Genomic DNA, 24092 nt, shown 5'->3' on the forward strand with positions numbered 1-24092 from the left:
CTGCCTCCAGCTGCTAGTAATTTGAGAAGTGATTTAATGATTAGCGATTTGTTTCCCTGTCTTAACAGGAAACATTTAAAAGCGGTAACCTAGAATTTGGCAATTCCTTGATGGTTTGATTTAAGACTGCCAAGTATGTGGTCTCGCCTTGAAAGTTCAAGGACCTCCTTTATGATAAACACCCCCCCCCTGCCCCTTTTCGGTGAAGAATGAGAAAATATTTTAATGAGGTTGACAAAAGCCACATACTGACTTTTGTGGCTCTATTTTACCTCTGAAGTACAAACTTAAGGTATAAACTGTGCTTTCTTTTTTTGATTAAGAAGAGTGAAAGAGCACTAAATTAAATTAAATTTTCTTGTTAAGCTTAGAGTTGGAAAGGACAGTGCTGTGGTTACGGTTTGCTTACTATTTAGAGCATGCTCTGATTTGTGGGTTTCTGTTTTGTTTTGGGCTTTTTTTTTGTTCCCCTAAGCTTGTAGAACTTCCAAAATAGATTGAATTATTTCTTTATTTCTTTGTTCGTTATTGCAGCCCCTTTCTCCTTTGCTTAAGGAAGCCATCAAGATTATGGAAATGATTAAATAGCCATTACAGCCATAGACATTAGAGATTTACTTTCTTCTGTATGTGGTGCTGCTGCCATAGACCCCTTCAAGCTGGGGCTGCCACCGTTGCTCCTGCTCCTTGGCCCGGTGCTGTCACTCTTGGGGGAGCAAAAACTAATTCAGCTAATATATGACTGTTTGGGGTTGGATTAGCTTCCTTGAAATGATATTCTGGTTGGTCATGTAAATACCGTGCTGTTGCAAAGAGGGAAGAGATGTGCAGTCGCGCAGGCCGTGAGGGAGCAAGACTGCGACCGCCCTGGAGCCGGTCACCCGGCCGCGAGCCCTGAGGCACGAGTTGACGGAAGGATTTTCTTTTGGCACAGCACGTCTTTTGATAACGAAATGACTTGTTCTGTAACCCGGTTCACTCTTCTCTGCATCTTGAAAACTCTGGTAGTAACTCGAGTAAGATGACACAATGCAAGTAAAGCTTCCTTTTTTGGTTTCCTTTATGGTATTTTCTGCATTTTAGTTACAATAGAGAGTTTGTTGTTATGATTGCTATCCTGATAAAGTCAAGACTGGTGTCTCTGTGTGTTCTGCAGACTGATTGTATTTAGTATTAAAATATAACTGAAGCCTGTTGGTAGGTGCATGTATGTTCTGTTTATCTTAAGTATGATTTTTCTTTAAACTTTGTTCTAAGTCCATTTCAGTTGCTGATAGCAGCTAATTTGTTTTGAGAACATCTTTGCATGAATGAAGACATGCTTGTGCTTGAAAAGGCACAGGCTTCTACTGTATTTCAAAGTTAAATCTTGGGTATTGTCTGTGACTTTCAGACATAGAAATAGGTCGACTACTTTGCTTTGAATCTTGCCATAAGAGAAGGGTGATATAGAACAACTTTCAGTTTGTTAAGGATGGAATTGGTGTTAAAAAAGGAAGCACAATTTTCTCTGAGATAGACTATGATCATGGACTTCTAATATAATTAGAAATCTAATTTTCAACAAAATTAGGCTATCAATGCACATATCCATGAAACTTTACCTTAATGACCTTATAGCTATTAATTTATTCTGAGAACTATAGCTGGTACAAATAAGGCTTGTGAATGGTGTGAAAAAATGATTTAATTCTTTTTAGGCATGTGTATAGATTATATGCCTATGTTATGATAAATCTCGTCGTCCATCTTAGAAATGGACATTGCAGTAACTTACCTGTTACACAGAAACTAAATTGATATTTAACACCATTATTGCTTGTATAATTGACATTATTTTCGCCCTACCCTTACAATTATTAAGAATTCTCATTATTTTTATTCAGGCATTTTTAAGCCTTTTCTTTCATTAAATAGTTTGGATCATAACCATTAAGAATATAGGTAATCTTCTTGGTAGTCAGTTACTTTAAATGTCACAGACTTGCAGCTTGTGTTTTTGGAGCCTACTAGTAAGAAAATAATGTACTGCAGTGCCATAATGCATGAAGCTCACAACATCTTGGCTGAATGCTTTTTGGCAGCCCATAAAATCACCTGGCCTGAATAGGCTTTAGGTGACCAAAACTTTTGGAAGGTATGGAAATTACTTTTTTTTTTTTTTTTTTAACTAAGAAAAAAAAGCAGAACAGACACCACAGTTGGAAAACAAATCCCTTCCCTTGTTAGAAAGGGGCGGAAGCAGGCATTGCAGAGGAGAGATGTTGCAGAAGTCTCGAAGTACACCGTTTGCTCCAGTTTCTAATGTTCTGCGGAGAAAAGAGTATTTACAGTCAAAAAGAATCTTCTGAAATCAAGGTACTTCAGAAAAAAGTAAACTAGTATGTCATACATTGCACTCTACAGTCAGAAACTGCAGCTAAGGGAGAAAAACCTTCTTATAAGGAGGTGTAACTCGGTGAAGTCCTGCTGCTAGTTGTTATGCCTCATTGCTTGACTGTGAGCAGCGGGGGGTTACTTGGATCTTAAACATTTTGGCATGGACTCCTGTCGCCTTTTCAGTAAAAATTTCCCTTCCTCGCAAACGTGCCCTCCTACTCTCTGCTGGATTCCCTGAGAACTCTTGCCCGGAACATGATGATTTGTGCTGTCTGCCCTTATTCCTCCTCCCCCGCCAAATCCTCGTGTCTGAAGATCCTGCAAGCCTGACCTGGCTATATCCGACTAAATCTCACGCAGCTCCTGTGCTGGTTATTTGCGAGAAGCAACGTAGGGTGCAAGAAATGAAGGAACGTGCGGTTTGGGGAAAGAGAATGGATAAAGAAGAGTGGGGAAGTTGGAAACGGGGAGGGAAAAGGTTGTTCGGAGGAAAGTGAGCAGACAGATGGTGACAGCGCTGGTTTGAAGCAGGATGTGTTTGATGGGGAGGAGTTTACCGCTTGACGAGAAATTGGATGATTTGATGAAGTACATGTTATGTGAATGGTTGTGTGTTCACAGCATATGTAAGTTGGATTATTGCCCTACCTGTGTAAAGTGTCCAATATCCAACTTAATGTCAGTTCACAGAAAAAAAAAACAAAACAGTAGGTTGCAAGAAATTTCAGGAGAAAGCTGAGAAGCTGTGTTTGCATGGGTGGGCCAGATAAAGGCCTTTTGTTGATGGTTTTTCCCTCCTTCCCCACCCCGTGTCCTTTCAGCTTAGTGTTTGAGGCGGGAGGATGTTAAGAGCTCGAACTATTGAAAATCTTTACTAATTTTAGTACAATCCTTTTTGTAACATGCATGGCAGTCCATTTAAATAAAAGTGTGGAGGCAGGGATTTTTTTCCTAATGCGATGCATAAGTGGCCATGTCACTTAATATGTTTGAGAGTCCTTTATTTGTAGTGACACAAAAGTAAAAAGCTTACCTTAAAGCCATCGTGGTGTTACTGTATGGAGGCTTCCACGCTGTGCTGGTTAGCACAGTGTGTGTATTAACCTTTTTGAGAAGAAGAGGAAAAAGCAGCCTCCCAGAAAGTTTGTTCTTTAGTTATTACAGTGGATTTAATCCTATTTGTTTAACTGCAGGGGATGATCCCCCGAAACGCTTTGTAACAGAACCCAACAACCCCAGTGAGTCTCAGTCTAGGAGCTTTTTCTCCGATAGGTTTTTCATTTTGCTTTATCAAAACCATAGCCTAAAAACAGGGTGAAAACGGTTGTCTTAGCTGTACAGCTTATGCGTTCCTGGATTTTGGTGTATTTCTCTAAGTTAAAGCTTCACCAAAGATGTGCTCGGTTCAGTGACTTCCGTTCAAGCAGAAAGGCGTGAGCGCAGCCCAGCTGACTGACGGGGGGAAGAAGCCCGTCCCCGGCGCCACGTGGGCCGGCAGCCAGCCTGGCTCTGACATCATGGAAACTTGCGGCATCCTGTGCAGATCGTGCTCAGAAACCGGCTTTCTGGCCCCGGCTGCTCTTCTGCGCCGCAGCGACAAGCTGAGACTTGGCAAGCTCTCCCAAGCGCACTAATGTAAATGGTGTGTCCTTACCCTTTCCCAGCCGAGAGCCTTGCTTTTTTGGAAATCCGTGTGTGTGAATGAGCTCACCGAAGCCGGGGGAGCTCGTGAAAAGCAGTGCGTTTTTTTCAAAACCCGGCTCCCTTCTTCCTCTTAAAGTTTGTGACTGTACAGAACAAGTTTCGACTGAGTCACGGTTTCAGATACTGTAGATACTGTCTAATCTGGAAACAGCATATTGCCAGGGAACAGGGGCCAGAAGAATAGGAAAGATTAGGAAGGATTATCCAGGCATTCCATGTTTTGGAGCCTGGGCTCCAAGTTAGTTAATCCCTCTGTCTGACTCTTTTATGTATTGGTTCCTTTTTCTATAGTACGTATTGATGCATAAATGCAGTTCATATTTGGAAGAATTTTTTCAGTTACTCAACCCTTCTCATTGGTTTCTGTCACATAAACGTTGTAAAAACGCTCCCTGCTTAAGCTGAAAATTTCCACGTGTGCCTCGTGCTGAGTGTTGGAGGAGACGGGAGAGGAGCCGCTGTTCCCGGCAAGAAGGGGTCGCGTGAGCTCCCATCGCCCGGCTCGGGGGTCAGGCCAGACCAAAAGCCCCTGTTCGGTTTTCCTGTGTTCCCATGGGCTCTTGGCTTATTTCCGGGAGCGGGAGGTGAGACCTGGCCTGTGGTGTCCCCCAGGGACCAGGGCGGACCGGCCAAGGAGGCTGCGTCCTGGAGCCGGGGCAGCCCAGAGGAAAGGACCAAGGTGCACTGGGGAGCCGGGGAGGGAGCCGGAGCCGTTGAGATGGAAAAGGCGGCTGGGAAGGAGGCGTGGGAAGGGCAGGTAGCAACAGGCCACCAGCTTTGCGCAGGAGAGCTGCCCGGGAAAGGTCCGCCAAGCCTGACCAGCCGGGAAGGAAGCCAAGCCGTGCCCTGGGAAGAGCCGCACTGAAATTGGGTGGAAGTCCCAAGCGGAGGTGGGGAAGGTCGCAGGGGGCAGGATGCCAGGCGGCTCGCAGCACGGGATTTTTCAGGCTTTGGAAGAGGCCCCAGACCTTCGAGCATCGCGCGGTTCCCCGCTGCCGGTGCGGATTTGCGGACGCCTCTGGGGAGCGTCCCGTTCCCCCAGTGCCGACCGCAGGGAAAGCAACGGTCTAGACAACTTGTCGCTGCGTTTACTCAAGTGACAGAGGCTTGAGGGGGAGGATGTGAAGTTTCTTACCCACCTGATGACGTTATGTGCCTGTATTACTTTTGTAAGGTTTTAAAAAAAACCTTAAGGAATTACTTTAAATGACACTAAAGTATCATTAAAAGCAAAGAATTCAAAATGCCGGTAATGAAGTTACCTGTACTGTTGTACATCTGTGCTAATTAGTATCAATTTTTCCCCCCATTCTTAATTTACTGCATATTATTAAATTATATTAAAATTGAAGTTCTAATTGCTTGATAATGACTTTCTCCATTATGGTCACCGCTGCGATATAATAATACACCAGTACTAATGTTCAACTGTGAATATTCAAATGTGCTTTTGAGGTCGTACAGTGATAAGTAACCCCATTACGCAGGGGTAGGTTGTGGTCCAGGCAGATAAAGGTGTAGAAGTCTGTCTGCTAAATTTGAGTATACACTATGCCAAGGATATATAGGGATTTTTGTTGTTACGTAGACAACCTTATTTTCGACATTTCTTAACCACAGAACATTTTTGAGTTTTATAATGTTCCTTCGTGATGGCTAAGGTGTAATGTTAGATGTTTCATGTTGATTGAAGAAGAGCCTGTCCCATGAGCAGGGAATTTCAGTATGCCCTCATAATTGTTTATGGTTATTTTCAGAGTCTCTACTATCACTTAACAAGAGCTAGAAGTTGGATTTTTTTATTCGATTAGAAATAGAAAAAGTAGCTCACAATATTTTTCACCAGATTTGTATTTATACTTAGCAATGATGAAGCATCTTGCTCAATTACACATACTCCAATAATTAAGCGACTTCCTCTGCACTATTTTTGCATATCTGGAAATTCAGACCAATGCCCATCCTTTTTAAAACTTTGTGCTACTGTAGATGCAAATACAGTGTTTATATGATCTTGTGTACAGTCTTTAACCTCTGGCAGCTATGAATTTTCAACTCTGAAGTATTCATTATTCATTCTTATGTACTGTTTGTTCTTCCATTACAGCAGAAAAGTAATAAAAGGTAATGAAGCAGAGCCAGTTTGCTCTTAGTTGAAGGATATTTATTATACAGGAGGATGTAACTAATATTCAGGTGTGTTTTTGTGGTTTAACCTGCAAGGAATTCCACTAAGACATGTCAGGGCTATTCAGCCAGTGCTGTTTCCTTATTAAAATAGCAGCATATATATATATATATTTTTTTTTTTTTTCCCAAATGTGCTGTGATTTTAAGTTCTCAAGGATTTGAATGTGAACTAAAAAACGTGTCCCATATCTCAGTTTACAGGCTGATAATTGCCAGACTTCAGTATTTTCTATTTTGCTACATTATAGGAACAGCAATTCCTCCAATGTTTTTCTTTATGGAGGCTTCCACTGTCAAGACTCCCTATTACTCATGTTTAATATATGTGAGGTAGTTTTTTCCTAGAACCCGTTTGAAGCAGTTTATTTGACTTTTATCTTACCAGTTTATTAATGTTATCAGCTATGTAAGAAGAGGTTTTAATGAAGCAAACAGTTGTAGCAGTTAAAATGAATAAAATGACATACCAGTAAATTTTCACTTTCCTTGCGATAGGCAGTTGCTGGATGTGTTCCTTTGAAACAGTAAGACTTGAATATGTTTGCTTTACAAGATTAAATAGTTGCAATTGTTTTCTAATTATGGTAATTTCATAGAGCTATCCAGATAGATAAGATCAGTATCTGCAAGCCAAAGCTGATTTGGAGCAATAAAACGCATGCAGCCAGGCCTGCATGTTGTCTGCAGATCCCAAATGAAGCCTGTTACGAGGTTTGACTTTACAGGCTGTATTTGGTTAATATTTATCTTCAAAATACTAAAGAAAACCAGCCAGACGGCCAGACTTCGTAGGGCTGCTTGGTTATTCCTCGGTTTTTAATGGCTTTTGCGCTGGTGGACTGCCAGCAGGTGGTCACATCCATAGGTTAGCTCAGTTCTCAAGCTTCTGTTTAGCAGTTCTTACTGAAATTTGAGGTGGATATTCAGATTTTTTTGAAATCAAAGCTTCTTTCTGCAGAATGCTGATAGCTGTAGCAAGGAAGGGATATATTCAAAACCGGTTTAAAAGACACGTCCTGTTGCAGTGCTATGTTTGGAGTGGGGCAAGGTGCATGAAGAAGATTCTCAGCAAAGCTTTCTCTTTTAATTGCTTGTCAATTGACAAAATAAGCTGGTATGAGTTTAACCGTTCATAGCTACAGTTATGACACTGCCTTTCAGACAGAATACGTTCTTTTTCTGAAGCTACAGGATCTTGTGGAATTCTTCATATAGATACTCCCACGTTATGAGGATGGTTTGGACTGAATGAGGTGGAGGGCTTCCTTTTTACCTCACTTTGGGGTGTTTATATCAAAGGGAAATGTGTGCGTGTGCCAAGTTAGGTACAGTTTCTTGGGTTCCGGGTTTTTTTAGCTGTCTCTTCTATAGTCCGCTTATTTTTTCAGTTTGAACTTTCCGTTGGGTCCTGCTCCGGTTCGCCCTTAATCCTTACGGATAGAAGGTTTGTAAAGCAAGATTGCCATGTGCCATATTTGACTCATTAGTGACAGTTCACATCTAAGCGAGGTGCGCAGAGATCCACATACGTGTACATGGGAGGAAGCATGTGCATTTCCCTTTATATAGTAGTAGGCTATATGTCCTGTATAGCGCCCGTCGGTAGTGCACCTCGGGGGGGTTCACGGGCAGATGGGTGCCGAGGTCTGCCTTCGTTCTGGGGAGACTGAGATGAGGAGGAGGAGGAGGAGGAGGAGGAGGAGGTGACGACTTGTCTGAAATCGCTCGGGCGCCAGCGGCCCTCGCCCTCTGTTTTTGAGTCCGATTCTAGCTTAGGTTAGAAATGCTGCAGTTTGCTGGATTTACCGTGTGGTTGGTGAGCGACCCTGTTACGGGCGATTCGGAGTCGGGTGAAAACCGCCGTATTAATGGTGTCGCTCAGACGTGATGCGCCGTCCGTCACCGATAAGGTCTCCTATCGATTAACCCGCTAGCGTCGTTAAGCGGGTGCCCGTCTAATGACTGCTTTGAGCAGAGGTGGAGGCGTCGCCCGGCAGCTGCCGCGGCGGTGCCCGTAGGTCTTGGGGCTGATGCACCGTCCCTTTTAATGACATCCTGCTCGCGCTGATCCGTTACGTCGGCGTGGCAGGAGGGTGGCAGGTAAGGGGAGCAGAGAACTGGAGTTTTTCTTTTGTTCGGTGAATGTCGGTCGTGTTCCAGGTTTTGCCGCTACTTAATTCGTTGCGTTTGGCCTCGATTCCCAACGAGATTATTTTGCATGGGCAGGAATAAAGAGTTTTGTTTCCTGTCATCAGATCAAATGATGCGGCTAAAAAAGAAACATTTTAAAAGACCTTCTTAAGCTGTTAATTTCCATAATTAAAAGCATGGCTGCGCAGGCTTATTGTGTCAATCCCTTTTCAGGCTTGCAGGATACCATCAGACAAAAATGAGTATGAAAGGAGAGACGTGCCGCTGAGCTGAAATAACCCCCCGTCGTATTTACGTTTTTTAACATGTGTTAGGTACCCTGCGTGTTTGCACTGGAGCGTGTTGCATTACTTTATGCTGTTTTTCTTTTTAAAATTTGAAATAGTTCCGTAGCTCGTGTCCACTAATTCACAAGACAATACGGCGTTAAACACAAGTTGTGTAGACAGAATACCAACACAGAAACATTTTTAGATAAGCAATGTTTGCAATGCTGAATATAATTAATGCAAAGAAAGTTTATAAAGACAAAATAACATTCACTATTTGTTTAAAGCAACAGTAAATTCAAAAATGCTGCATATTTGACTTGGTGAAAGACTAAAAAGCCTATGTTGTCCCCTAAAACTACTACTTTTTAGTGTGTTTATTGTATCATAGTTCTGGCTATTTGATATTTAAGATACTTATTTTAAATGTTAGTTTTGTGCAATGTAATAGTTTGGATTTGTGTCTCTTGTATGTATTTTCTGTATTAGATGCATGTATATATGCTATAGTGTGTGTGTATATATATATTTAAGTAAAAATTCCATAAATAAAAATATCAAATGTGATTGCTAATTGGCATTCTGTCATGAGATAAATGAAGACATTTTGTAAAAGTGAAAAGAAATTACAAATAAACTCAGGTTTTTGAATTTTTCCAACTCTCAGTACAAAGACATTTTGATTCTCCTTACGGTCTACGTCCTCTTCAAAGTGAGCTGGAAGAGGTAATGCATTTACTCTAAATGCCTAGGAACGCAATCAAATTTTAAAAAAGGAAAGGTTAGCCAAGAATATTTGAGGTAATTATTGTGCATTATGAGTCTTTCACGTACCCTAGCATGTGATGGTCCCCGCGTTTCTTATTACTGTTCTGCCAGTTACTTTTCAGATAGTAGCTGATAGCCCTGCTTTCAGAGATAGCACATCTGGCTTTGCTTCATTTACGATGTGTGTTAATAGTTGTGGATCTGTAGCGTTGTTAATGCCTGTTTGTCTGTGTGTTTCAGGTTGTACATGCACACAAGCCCCACTTCATGGCTTTGCACTGTCAGGAATTTGGAGGAAAAAACTATGAAGCTTCCATGTCTCACGTGGACAAGTTCGTTAAGTAAGTAACTGGAAAGCTGCTTTGTAATGCTGCTACGTGATCCTAGGGGGAAGGCTTTATACATGTGAAGTAAATAAGATTTGAAGTTTTCTTCAGCTTCACCACATCACATGACCTTGCAGGAGGATGTTACTAGGCAAATGTTTATGTTCTGTATTATTTAAGAAATCGGGATAAGTAACTATAAAAGTCTCCTCTGGCCATTAAAAAAATCTGTAGGTCTGTTAATACGGCAAGGTGCAGAATATATATTTCCCTTTGATATCATCTCTGACATGAACTTTGCTATGTCTAGTTATTAAACAGTTTTATATTTGGATAGTGCGTTCAAGCTCGTAACTTAGCTGACGTACTGCTGTGCTTCTAAGCAGTAGCTGTGGCAGGTGCATCCACGTACCTTTTAATAAGGGTAATTTTTTTAATAGCTGGTGATACTGGGAAACTGGTCCGAGTTGAACAGAAGTTGACAAGGTAGAAGTGTAAAGCAAGACAAATTGAAAGCACAACTAATTGTTTACAAAAAATACACGACGTGTATTTAATTTAATTAATTAACATTTAATGCCATAATTCAGGGTGAAAAGAGTTTCAGCTTGAGCAGTTAGTCAGAAGACAGTGTCGTTTTATCCTGTCACAGTCCTCAGCAAATCTAATTCGCAGAGTTCCGAGAAGTAAGAAATAAAACTAAGAAATAAAAAAAGTTAGTTGTGTTACGCTGTGCCAACTGAGGAAAAACATCGAGGCAAAAGGTGTTAGTTGTTTGGTTTCCAGCAATTGCTGATGCTGCACCTCCATTAGAAATTTCCATGTAAATGAAATAATTTCCTTTGAAAAGACTTGTGTGGATAAGCCGCTGTTTTAAAACACACCTCAGAAAATTAAGTCACTGAATTTAAAATCCTTACTCAAATACTAGTATAAACAGTCATAGCTGAGGGGTTCTTCTGAGGTACTTTATTATGGAAATGCGGACGACGAGCGTAGCTGTCGGCCGGGGACACCGGGCGGTGGCACGGCGGTGGCATTTCCCGCCGCCAGCCGTTGCGTGTCATTGCGTATAACGAGGCGATTCCCAGCGGTGACCAGCTGGACAGTTCTCGCCTCTCTGCCCCGTTGCCGGTTCCCAACCCCCAGCTGACGTGACTAAGCCTCCTGGTTCCCTGAGTAATTTAAATAGCTCCATTTGTCACGTTTTGCTCCTTTTGGTGTCTAGTGCAGTGGAGTATATGCCCACAAGAAATATGGGAACGTCTCCCATGGGAACATCTCCCATTTCCCGTGGGAACATCTGATCTAAATAGCTGGCATCTGTTAATTTTATCCAGGGAGAAGTAATCTGCAGCTGCAGTGTTCTTTACTTCGTCCTCTAGTAAAATTTGAGATTCCTGGTGTGAATGTGCAGAATACTTTAATAAGGTTTTTATCGTTAATCCTCCGTGACGGCGCCGCTTGGGAGCGAGGTTGCAGGGCCTCCTCCCCGAGAGCGGGCGAACACTGCCCTCTGCTGTGCTGCTCGCCACAGCCGGGCTTTTTTTTTTTTTAAATAAACAGATGAAATAAGTCCTGCGCTTCCCGCGCGCTTGTGAAGCGCGTGCTCGTTGCGTAGTTCTGCGCAGAAGCCGTCGGGTCAATTTTATGCCTGTAAAATGAGGTGTGTGGTTTGCAACGGCCGGGTTCGCCGCGTGGGACCATGCGGAATCGCCCCCGAGGTTTGCAGGCTGCCGGATCCCCTTTCGCGAGGCGGAGAGCGAAGGGGAGAGACGTTCTGCCCCTGTCGTAACGTCCCCAGGGCCCGTCTCCCGCTCGGCAGCGGCTGCCCTCGGAAAGAGCACATGCTGCTGTGGCTAACGAGGGGGCTCTAGAGCCTGGCAGAGACGTGCCCGTCTTGCAGAAGACAGCAGCGCCAGGGACTCGTGTTGCTGGATCAGAATTTATCCAAAGACTGCAGAATTGTGGTCTCCATCACCCCCGTCAGGCGTGCCCAATTTCATAAAAATCGCCCACTTAGAACAGCACGCTTACAACTCCAACATACAAATGACAGATTTTGTCCAGTACTGTGTCTGTCCTTTCTCCCCGGAGAGAGGTTCAGGCGCTTGCAGCGTTTTGGAGCACAGCTCTGAGCACAGGCGTGCGATGGGCAGCCTGGGTGAGCAGCTCGTGCGGGGAGGAAAGCGCAGGCTGACGGGCAGCGGGACACCCGAGGGCGTCCGAGAGTTTGACTGCGGGGGCTGAAGTCGAAAGGCTCTTTCCACCCTGTCGCGAAGCGAGTAAATCTGCCAGTTTAACTGTATTCCAGAAAGTAAAGCTCTGAAGTTGAGACCGTAGGGCCTTTTGCAATGAATCACCCAGTTTTAACAGGTTTGGAGATCCTCAGAGTCATGAGTCCTTCACAACCCTAAAATGGCACTTAGAAAAATCATGATTCATGTGTAAAGTGTAGTTGATGTTCACAACTCCGGAGCTTGTAGGCAGATGGCTGTAACACAAAACCAGCCGTGACCATGTGCTGCGCTGCTTCTGAAGTCTCGGCAAACCTCTTGGGAAAGAATGGCAGGAAATCTTTGGGGAAAATGACATGAAGGCCTGTACTTCCTTTGCGTTGTATTGAAGGCCATTTCAATGCAGAGAATGATGCTAAAGCCATGCAGTATGTTTGCATGTCCCTTTATATTTCCAATCTCTTTTGTCTTTTAGAGAACTGTTATCAAGTGATGCAATGAAAGACTACAACAGAGCTCGAGTTTACCTGGATGAGAATTATAAATCACAGGAACATTTTACGGTAAATTGCTATAATCCATGAGATTAATTTGACGTATAGTTATTTTCTTCCATTCAACTGTTCGGTGTTTTCCTGCCTGGTGTGGGAATGTGAGCTCTTTCCATCATGATGAGGATTGTATCTTTGCTAAGGGTATTTACTTTGTATGACACACACATGCTGATTTCACAAGTGCACCCATTTAAAAATGAGTAGTGTCAGAATTCACAGAAAGTCTTTTCCGTTGTTTCAAATATTTGTCTAAAAGTTATTTGCTCTAACGATTAACCTTCTCGGTGGATCAGAATTACCTTCCATTCAAGAAAATGTTTTACTGTCTGATGCTCTGAGATGGTGCCAGTTCTGAAGCTCGATTAACTGTGAACAGAGATTGGCAAGCACTCAAGATTTTTGTTGTGGATTTTTAAAAGTGATTCTCAGGATTGCTTGTGTGGGGGATTGTGAAAAGAGTCAGTGCACAAATGTTTGGGAGTGATATTTTGGTAAATGTAAAAATGAAGCATGACACGGAGTCACCTTTGAGACAGAGAGGAAATGATTTGTATTATGATTGCCTGGATTGCACAATATGGAAATAGATCTACTGTTTTATTTTGGTAACTGCTGCTCGATTGTACTAGAAAGAAGAAAAAATCCTGTAGTGGCAAATTGCTGATTTCTCCCTTCTGTTCAATACAGCAGCCGCCTCTTCTCCCAGACCGTTTCTCCTCTCTCCCCAGTTCAACATTTCCTCTTCTCCTATACCTTTTCTCCTGTAGTTTTCTCACATTTAGCCGTGGCACAGTGCCCTCTTTCTGCCCCTGTAATTAATTACGTGTGCCTCACCTAGTTTTACACGGTTTGGGCTGGCTTGCTTTGTACCGTCAGCCGGATGGTGATGGTCAGCAGCTGTGGGGAGCGATTTTATTCGGGCTCCCCGACAGCTTCCCATGGCTTGGCTGCACAAGCGAGCTGCTGCTGCTGCCGGCAGCTTAAAAAAACAAAAACAAACAAAAAACCCCCCCACAAAAATCCCAATGTGGTAACATGTAATTTAGGTGAATGAGAACCTGGATGGCTTTTTTTTTTTTTTTTTTTTTAATAGACTTTGCTGGGAGCTTTAGTAATATGGAAGCAGAGGAGGCTTATCAGAATTTTCTCTCTCATCAAAGAGGGGAAAAATTATATTACTGGCATTACTGAAACTTAGTGGGACAAATCGCATGACAGGGGTCTTAAGACTGTATGTTGAAAATGTTTAGGAAGCCTAGTAGGCAGTAAGGAAGAATTGAATGTTTTAGTTGCAACTTGGAAGTGCATCTGCGTAAAACTGCTCGCTAACGCGCGCCCTGCAGAGGTCCCGTTGCAGGTCCGTAGCGGGTCTGCAGCAAACGCCTGCTGGTGAGGTGAGAAGAGCTGTCGGGGGCCCTGGATGTCCTGCAGCCCTGCGCTCAGCCCAGGGTTGGACCAGGTGGTCTCCAGAGGTCCCTTCCAACCGAGACTTTTCTGTGATTCTAAGAAAAAGGGATAATCGGCAGTGATTTGAATTTGGGAGATGTTTTCTAGAAGACTGATGCAGCATATAACACAATATCATCTATAATTTTTAAAAGCAGTCATGATACTTTAGAGTACTGAAGTTGTTCTACCCAGCGTGAGATGCGTTTATTTTTAATGTCATTATGTTAGATAAAAATAAAACAGTCATTGAGCTCATCCTGTGTGTTTGGCCAAGGGACCAGTGAGCGTGACCTGATATGTTATGCCCAGAGGGCAGTCCCAGACTATGGTGTGTCCACTTAGTTTTTTAAAGGAGCCAGTTTTCCAAAATAGTACAAAATTATTAATTTAATTAGTTGGAAAGAAAACTTCAACAGCAGAAAGTGAAGCAAAACCGTAGTTGATTGGATGTCAGTTTACTAGACAGCCAAAAGCTTAAATTCATTTGTCATGAAAAAGGACAAATATTCAATAAATATTGTGGCTCTGCATTTGGAAATGGATAAAATCACATTTATACTGCATGAAATAATTAACTGCTTTCCCCTTTGTTAGCTAGAAAGTAGAAGTTAAACAGTATCTCTGCTTTGAAAACCCAAGTACAATTGTTTGAGGAGATTTCTGGAGTATCTGCAGAGTTCTCTGCTCCTAGAGCATTAGAGGACTATGCGGAGATCATGCCAGTGTGGAGAAAGGACGAGTCCTATGGTCCGGTTTCTAAGAGGCTGGTTCATAACAGTCCTAGAAACAGAGCACATGCCATTTGTGTCTCTAAAGAGCTGTATTTTAGGAAGCGCATAGCTCAAGAAATAAAGTGTTTTCTTGTCTCAAATATTAGCATAATTTTCTAGGTACTATATTTTCTTGCAGTATTCCGCAAAGATTTTTGTAATTCCCCCTTTCCTATCATTAATATTACCTTGCATGTCTTTTTCTTCCCATTCTGTATTTACTGAAGCTAGGCCTTCGTGGAAGAAAAAATTCTGTCAATATAATCAGTCAATAAAGAAAAAAAGAATGATAGTGCTCTAGGTTTAGAGGTTGTATTGGACAAACTAGAAGAAAGCTCCCATTGCAGTGCTGCAGCTCAAAGGATAAAGAAGAATAACTAGTGGAGAAGGAATATAAGAAAGATGGTGATTTTGTCTCTATGTTCAGCTGTAGTGAGAGCAGCATGTGTTCTGGCATCCAGTTCTTGGGTCAAAATTTTTAAAAGCATATTGAAAAAATGGAGGTGGTATAGAAGAAAGCCAGAAACATCATACTACATATGTTATTCTTCCCAATCCTTAAGAACCTTTAGGAGCTGAATCAGTCTGGTGTGAAAAAGGAAGAAAACACAAAGGATGGTTAGATGTTATTTAGTTATGCTTTATAATGCCATCATCAGGGGAAAAAACATTGTGCTAGAGGAATATTTTGTACGTTCCTTTTTTTGTTGTTGGGGTTTTTTTTGTTTGTTTGTTTTTAAGTAGTAGTGACTTGGAATCAGAGCCAGAAAACCTAGAAAAGAGGGTGGGTGAGATGCACCTTTGTATTAAGCTGCTTAATTTTTTGACTTGGTCTGCTTATTGCTACTTAATGCTGACGGCTCTCATATGTAGTTCTTAAGACTACTGTGTTGAATCCAGGATTCATATAAATGACTTTTCACAAATGTGATTTGAACTGGCAGTACTTCAGCTCCTTTGTCCAATCTTTGAATGCATATATTTTGTGCAGTGAATAACTATTTGAATGGGGATTTCACCACTGTGTTGCATCCATTTAGGGTAAAGTTTTATTCTTATCTTCAGTGTGGTTTGGAAATACTTGCATGATGTTATGCATCTCCCTGTTTGCTCATTAATTCTACTTCACTGCGAAGTTCTTCAACTTCTGTGTTTTTTTCCATTCCTTCTAAGGCATGGATTTGGCAGCAGAAGTTATCCCTATAATTATTATATTGTTACTTCTCTATATTTGAAATATAAACATTTATCACATATATTGTTGCAAAATGCTATTTTCTTTAGAAATGTAAAAGCTCAAGTAGCAGCAGTTTGGTTAACCTTTACCCCTCCTGCTCTAATATCCCCTTTTCTAGCAGTTTTGGCAGCATTTCTTCTATGGAGTTTCCTTGGCTCGGTTCCTGTAAGGCTAAATCCGATTTTGCTGCCCGTAGTTACACAGCTTGGCTGTGTTAGGACTGACAATGAGATCTGAGAAAACATTTTCCATAATCTGTCCCTTCAGCATGCAGCCTCTCCCTTGCAGTACAAGGGAAGCATATTTTACACGAGTGTTGTAAAATAAAAAGCAATGTGTTGACAAAGTGTCTCTTGTGGAGTGATTTGATTTTAAAGACTGTAATAATTCAGTATATGGTGAGAAGCAAAATAGTTCATCACAGACACAGGCAGTTTAGCACCAGGCATTTTGTCATTTATGGTCATGTACACCGAATGTAGTAAAACAGGTTGTTTGGGGGCTTGGGGGGGGGGGGGGGGCGGGTCACGATGAGGCTGAAAACTGTAGTTCTGTTCTTTGGGGGTTTTCTGCTAGATGAGAGGATTAAGCTGTATGTTGGAATTTGTTCAGCTCAAAACACAGTAAACGACACATAAAAAAAGTCCATGGGGCTGAACAGTGGCTGACAGCCTAAATGGATCTGTGAAATGCCGCTGGCCCTTTCGCAGCTCGCACCAGGTCCAGCTGCATCTTCAGCCCCTAAAAGGAAGGCGGAGAGCAGGAGTCCGGTTTTGGCAGTGGATTTTGACCCAAGGCTTTAGGGCTAAGCTTTGCAGAGAAATTTCTCTGGGAGCGCAGGGAGGCATGCACACGTATGCGAGTGGAGTAAGTCACGTCACACTTCAAAGATGCGGTTTTGTAAAACTTAAAAATGATCTGAGGATTAATCTCCTGGCAGAAGGGTGCTACGTTAGAGCTGATGCATGCCGGCTCTGGGAAGATGACAGCGTCGGAGTTGTGAGCTCCCTGCAGTTATGGATGAGGTTCGTGGACGACAACCTTTGCAAGCGTAAAGATGCTTTCCTGGAAGTTTCAGATTAACTAAGCAGCTCTGATGTTATTCCAGTTACGACTGGAAATGCTGGTAGCTAACTAGTGTGGACAAAGCTGACTCATGTTAGCCAGAAGTGTTCAGGTATCAAAATAGCTTGTTAATGCTTTTTAAAATTCATCCTTCCGTAAAGCTCTCAGATAAAGTCATGATACTTTTCTTGCCTTATAAAATGCAGTCAAGGATGCAGATCTTAGCATATATTCTCTAACAGAAACTAAGTGAAGAGAGAAGATGGTATAAGTCGACTGAAATAGGTAAATGTCTGGGAAGTTGAGAAATTCAATACAATCGCTTTATTTATTTGTAGGTATAGCCAATGGATTTCACTATCAGTAAAGCAAGTCATTACATTTGTATTGGTTTTCCCAGCTTCTTCTTAGCATTTACATTCTCTGGTGATTTTATTCTACTCAGTATATTTCATGTAAGGGCTAAATTACAAGTCTTGATGCCTCTCTACATAGAGTTACTCAAAAATAGCTGGGTTTGATGAACTATTCACCTGTGCATGCTTCTCAGATAGAAGTTGTTAATTCTGAATAAGATGCTTGTGTTCTGGAATAAGAGCATACATACGGGAGCTGAATAGCAATGGCTGTTCCTTTTCTATGATACACATCATGTCTCGATTTCAACATATTTTCAACAAATCCATAATTATTTTTATATTACAACATCTGAATGTAATCAGTGGCAAACTTTTTATTGTAATTGGATTAAGGCTAGTTTTGCTTGGTGCACTATATTTATTGTTTTATGGAGTATTCAGTTAAGGCTTTATACTACTTAGCATATGCATTAATTTTTTTCATTGTTAAAGGAAGGCAGAGGAAACGCCTGCAAAGCTCAAAACATACTTTCTCTGTCAAACACCAAGTTTCAGCAGTTTGGGAAAGTCTTTATTACAGTAAGTCAGATCCCTAGAACCCCCCAGAAACCGGACCCCTGAGAGCAGGGTGGTCACGAGCTTGCGCTTCACATTTGTAGGGAGTGTATTAAGAGGTATATATGGTTGTCACGGATCTTAGCTGATTTGTGGAAGCATCTCCACAGTAAGATAGATGCTTTACTTCTCAGTATAGATTTCTGTAAAAACAAACATACATAATTCTCAATTACCTGACTGCTTGTCACCCCCCCCCCCCCAAAAAAAAAAAGATAACCTTGCAATGAAAAAATACCGTTGGGTTATACATTGGATGTGCTGAACTTTTGGCTTGCTCCCCCTAGTAAGGGTGTATTGCATTGTAATTTGTTCATTACATAGCAGATTTTCTTTCAAATTAAAAAATAAAAATATTTTTGGAAACTAGAGTTTCTGACATTAGGAAGAAGTGATTGAACAGCAATGATTCCATAAATAGGAAAAATAGTTTAGCACAGCTACTGTGAATAAATTGAAAGGAAAAAAGATCCTGCTCTCATGTGGTGGCCTTCTTCCAAAGTTCACATTTTATTAGGATAATTACTGAAATGAAACTTCCCTTGAATAACCACCCAGGAAATGGGCAAAGGCAGATTATTGATGGAGATGGCTTTTCTTGTTCTAATTGAAGTGGAAGAAAACTGCGTTGAACGCTTTGAGGGCCTTGGACTAAGTCTCGGAGGAAGCCTGGCTGGTTCACTCTCCTGAGTGGGTTTGGTCCCCTGCCCCTGCGTTGCGGCGGGGTTGCTGAGGATCCTGAGGATCCTTGCCTCTCCGCAGGAAGCCAGGGAATCCCATCCGTCAGGCACGCGCACGGGTCTCCGATAACGCAGGTCTCTGGCAACCCCGAGGCTGTAGCAGGCGGCATCTTCAATGCGGCATGGAACCCGCTGGAGAGGTGAAATGCTGCAATAACGGACGTTTTTGAGTAAAAGGGTACGTGCGTTTCAGTGTCTCTGTAACAAATAGAGAATAGTTAAAGAAATGTACATTCCAGATTTTTTTTACTCGATTCCGTGCACTCCGTACCAGTAGTCTTTTAGATATAAAACGGCTCCTAAATTGGGCTAGATAAAGCATTGGGCATCCTTGTGTTGGATCTAGCAGGGCTTTGATCTAGCGGTTGTCCTCTTCAGTAACCTGAGACTGGGAGGGTTCCAATGGCGAGCGGCGGTCCTGAAAATAAAGACAACATTTTGTTAAATATAGTGCGTTATTTTACCTTTAAAATTATGTCCTCATTACTTAGGGAATAGTAAAGTTAATTTTTGTTAGATTAATGATATTTGAGTAATATTTTTGGTTGAGCTGAGTTCGAATAATTGGCCATTAATTGAAAAAGGAAATTGAATTGAATATATCTTGTACATAAATCCTGTCATAGTTATTAATGGGTCTTGGAAAATATCAGCCTGTTCCCAGAAATGAATGGTTTACACTGATTCGTCTGAGCTTATTAGCTGTGGCAGTTTAGAGTTTTGTTAAATAAAAGAGATGATTTAGGAAGAGAGACATAATTGAATTGAATATAGAGGGAATTCACATGCCTGATTAGTTTTCAGGCCACTTTTCCATTAACAATTTTTGAAGTTTTTATTTTTTTGTGAAAATGCAGATTTTCACCAGGAGGTGGAGCTGATGTTCTAGTTTGCATTGTTAACACCTATCTCACTGTTTAACATATTTGCAAGCTGACTTGTTTATTAAGAAAGTTTTTGTAACAGTATTGTTGCTTTACGAACATGTTGTAAATGCACTTTTAAACGATTAAAAAGTTTGTCCTTCTCAGGAATTTTGATTAAGAAACATGCAGTTTTCTTGGTTATGGGAAAACTAAGGGAAGGAGCCCTGGTGCACCTATCATGCCAAGAATAGTCTTCATTTTGCAGCATATAGAAGTAGCCCTTCTGCTGAGTGGGAGCTTTTGCAATATGTTTTCTAGCCATACTTACCTTCTACTGCAGTCTGTGTTTGAATTTTCTTCTGCACGTTACCCCAACCTCTCCACACATTCTCCTTTTTTCCCCTTCTCCCTTTATGGGATTTTTTTATTTTATTTGTACTTCATTTTTAGAACGATATGTTTGAAGGCAGCATACAAACAGTGGAAGAAGACTCCATTTCTGTCCAGTCTCGAGCCATGGTGTTGTGATGAGATGAAATCTCTCTGGTACTGAATGCAAATCTTGGTGTTGGTATGATTAGACCTTACAGTTTTCGTTTTCCTCTACCGGGGCTATTGTCGTGGGGTAGTTTATGGGACTCCGCAGTGCTCCGTAAGGCTAATCCCAGTATTTCAGGAGACCGTAGGAGTGGGGATCCTCTTTCCTGTGTACCCTTCCAAAGATCTCGCTGTGTCAGGGCTTCCTTGGTGCTCCTCTGCCAGCGCTTAGGAAGGCGTAGGGTTGTTCCAGACTTCTGGAAAGCAGTACGTATGCAACGTACGTATGCATTGTGCTGCTGGGTTTCCACTGCGTGCAGCGAGGTGAGAAGAAAGCAGACGTCGTGTCTAGCAGAGATGCTGTATCTTGAAGGACGTGTGGGAGCAGGGTTTCCAGGAGGAGAGGTCATACCTCAGGAGGTGTCCAGGGAGCCGGAGGGGATGCGTGGTGTTGGCTGGCTGTTCGGGCTCTACCTTGAGATTAATTCTCTTCCACACCGATGATCCCTGGAGGCTGGTGGGCAGCGGCGCCGGTGCAACACCGCCGCTTGCCTCCAAGCGCTGCGGGGCTGGAGCACGGCTTTGGCAGTTCGAGTCCGTCTCTAAGTGCAAGCCGAGCTGCTGACCATGATACGTTATTGATTCGTGGCCTGTTGGCAGCGTTTTGTAGTTTTTGTAGTGGGGCTCCTTTTTCATCTGGATGCCATCGGCACCGCTGATGTTGGCCAAGGGATTTCTGGTGGCACTCTCTGCTTTCTAGCTGAAAGTGTGCACAATCTCCACCAAAAAAAAAAGCATCAGCTGGTGCGCAGGTGGCTTCTTGTTTGCAACCCAAAAGGTGTCAAAGTTGTATCTGGACTGCTCTGTGCACTGCGTGGATTACCTTGCTGCGTTTAGTCATGGTGTTGGTGGTTTTTCTGATGTTGCTTTTGCTTTTCCTCTTCACAGCTGGCGTTACTGCACGTGTAGGTGTACAGCAAAATCGGTTGCTTGGCAGAGAGCGGTAACCTGTTATGAAAGGTTGTTGTTTTTTCAGTAAGTCTTCAGAGAGAGAGAAGAATCCTGCTCTGAAAATCCATAAACTCCTTTCTGATAAGTGTATATGAAAGCTACCAAATACTATCTCATCGCCAGGCTGAATGCATCATTTCTAATCGAATGTTTCCCTCTACTGACTATATATATATATATATATATATATATATATAAAAAATATATATTTTTTTTTAAGAAATGAATTAGTGTAATTTTTTTAAATAATAAAATTTGTTTAAAAGCTTTGTTACTTATGCAGGTTCCTTGGGTGTTTTTGTTTTTGTTTTTTGGTGCTCAAGCATGTAGGAGTGTGTAACGCTTGGAAGCTACCAGAAAATGCGTGGGAAGGTCCTGCTTCGAACTAAGAGGCAAGTGTCCTCACCATGAGCCTCTGAAAACCCAGTGTAAAATGAAATACTTAATTTTGTGCTGTTGTTTGATACACAAATACTTACAATTTTCAGCTGGTTTTAAGCAGGACCCACAGGCTGGTGATGCGTGAGCTCAAATCTATGGAAATGCATAGCAGTGCTTTCCAGCTGGTTAGAAGTGGTAGGAAAAGTAAAATGGAAAAATAAAGATTGAACTGTATTTATATGGAAGTATAAGTGGTGCAAAACCACATGAGACCTCATGGTGGCAGTGTCCTTCAGTGATTAGATTTGCTTACTGCCCTTACACAAGTACTTAGTGATATTTGATTGTGTTTCCGCCCGTTTTCTGGCAGGCTTTTTCTTCATCTTGTTCATTATAATACAATACCTTTTTATGTCGGAGCCCCCTCTTTTCTGAGCGTTCTTGATTAAAATACCCAGTTGTTTGGGAGTTTTTTGAAACCTCCATCACAAAGTTTCACCTTTTCGTTAGCTTTTATTTTTTGTTAATTGAAAAATGAGTTCAAAAATGAGTTGGTGAATGCAGAAGTTAATCCTACTGCTTCTGACAAAATCATGAAAAAAAACTGTTCTATAAGTATTGCCATTTTAGAGACATGGACCTGTATTTACAACAGCCTGAAATGAAATCCCCCACCTAACTTCTCTGGGAAATAAAACAGCACTCAAGTAATCACTCCCAATCTGTTCTGGGTGGAAATGGAGTCTGCAAGGCATCGCCACCGTGGTACCTTCCTCCGTGTTGGCTATCTATTTTTCTATGCATTTTATTAAACAAATCAATAAGGTGTCTATTCTTGCTGCTCTTGTTGTGAGGAATTTCATGGTTTATCTTTCTCTTCTGTTTTCTGACACATCTGTATACTTGGAGGGGGAATAATTACAAAGCAGAGAGTTTGCAGATTAGTAGCCCAATAATGCAGTCTTCGGTCAGTTTTTGTTGCTCACAAATGTGTGAGCACTGAGAAAATTAGTTAATGTGCATGCATAGCAGCTTTTTTATATGTAGAATCATTGTACTGTCATTTGTATTAGCTATGGATTTATAACTTATATGGATTTATATCTTCTGTGGGCTGTGGATTTTATATTCAGAATTTCATACTACAGTTTTATGCAATAGACTGTACATGTTTGAAAAAATGTGGGATTATTTGTAAATAATAATTAAACTTTTCATAGAAACGCATACATCCAAAAAGAGCTGCGATCTTTGACATTAAATTATAGATCATACTATCTGAGAACAAGGGAAAATCAACAATTTCTAAGCTTTAAAAAAGTTGGAACTTTTCTAATTGTTTTTGTCCTGACCTTTCAACAGCAACAAAACCTTTTTTGTTGTTGTTTTTTTAAACTATAGCTATGATATAATGTAAACCGTGCTGTGGTCATTGCTTCCCTGGGCAGGTGTGTTCAAGGCACGTGACGACGTATTCCAGTGAATGTTGCGTTTATCAGTATGGGCATTTCAGTTAAGTTTTCTTGAAAGTTAAAGTCATTTGAAACTAGCTGTCCAGAGTATGGATGTAGGGGTTGCTATAAAATTGTCTTTCTGGGAGTCGCACGTACATCAGGAAAGCCTGATTGACAAAGAACAGCTATGGAAGCTTCCTAGAGAAATCTGTATTTAGTTATGGCAGCTGGTGTTGATAAGTTGCATCAGGGATACTAGACCGCGCTTCATTCCAGATGTTCGACAATTGATGAAGTGCTTAGTAACACGCTGAAAAGAGAAGCAGTTTTTTGGAAGAATTCCTTATTTAAGCTGGGCCTTATGCTGTGAACGCGGGATACTAGGTCTGCAGCACAAAACCCCTTAAATGCAGGGAAACCCAGGTGTGGCAGTGGAGGATATGCCACTGGCTGGAGAGTCCCGTCTTCACGTGCAGCCATCCCCTGCCCGCCGCGGAGCAGCACGCTGGCAGCAAAGCAGTGTCCGCTCCCATTTCCACGTGACGCCTCTGGGTCTGGAGCGGTGAGCGTGGTCACCTCGCCGTGCTGTGAGCTCCCTTAACGCCTGCAATTTCCGAGCTGGTGCCTGGAGAGTGAATGATCCAGGAAAATAGGTTTCGTTTCAGTTTAGGAATGTGTTTTGTTTTTGTTTGCATCTGCCTTGTTGAATATTTAATTACTGTGAGTTTTTAAAGTAATTTGTCCAGAGACTTATAAAAAGAGTTATTGATTGGCTCAATGCATACAACATCAAAATAGTGAATGTTCTCAGTCATTCCTTTTATTTGACGACTCTGCTTTGGACGGCTCAGTGATACTGTGGAGATACTGCTGAGGCTTTTACTCCAAGTCCTTTGCAGCTTGTTAGTTGCTCCCTACCTTTTGTATGACAATTCGCAATTTTTACTTGCCCTTTTCCTTTTATTATAGTACGTAACACCTAGAATTATTCTCTTTTAATCCTGTTTCTTGAGGAGCGAATGTAACCCAG

General features: G+C 41.8%; 1 protein-coding gene across 2 annotated transcripts in view; it reads left to right on the forward strand.

Moving 5' to 3' along the window:
• The window catches only part of INPP5A (inositol polyphosphate-5-phosphatase A), a 248059-nt gene that overhangs the window by 69193 nt on the left and 154774 nt on the right, over positions 1-24092 (forward strand). For both annotated transcript variants that reach the window (XM_067300397.1, XM_067300398.1), the window contains 2 exons: positions 9702-9802; positions 12500-12587. In XM_067300397.1, the coding sequence (XP_067156498.1) occupies positions 9702-9802; positions 12500-12587 (189 nt within the window). The remainder of the gene's footprint in view (positions 1-9701; positions 9803-12499; positions 12588-24092) is intronic.

The sequence above is a fragment of the Apteryx mantelli genome, chromosome 7, assembly GCF_036417845.1.
Source record: "Apteryx mantelli isolate bAptMan1 chromosome 7, bAptMan1.hap1, whole genome shotgun sequence".
Taxonomy (NCBI): Eukaryota; Metazoa; Chordata; class Aves; order Apterygiformes; family Apterygidae; genus Apteryx; species Apteryx mantelli.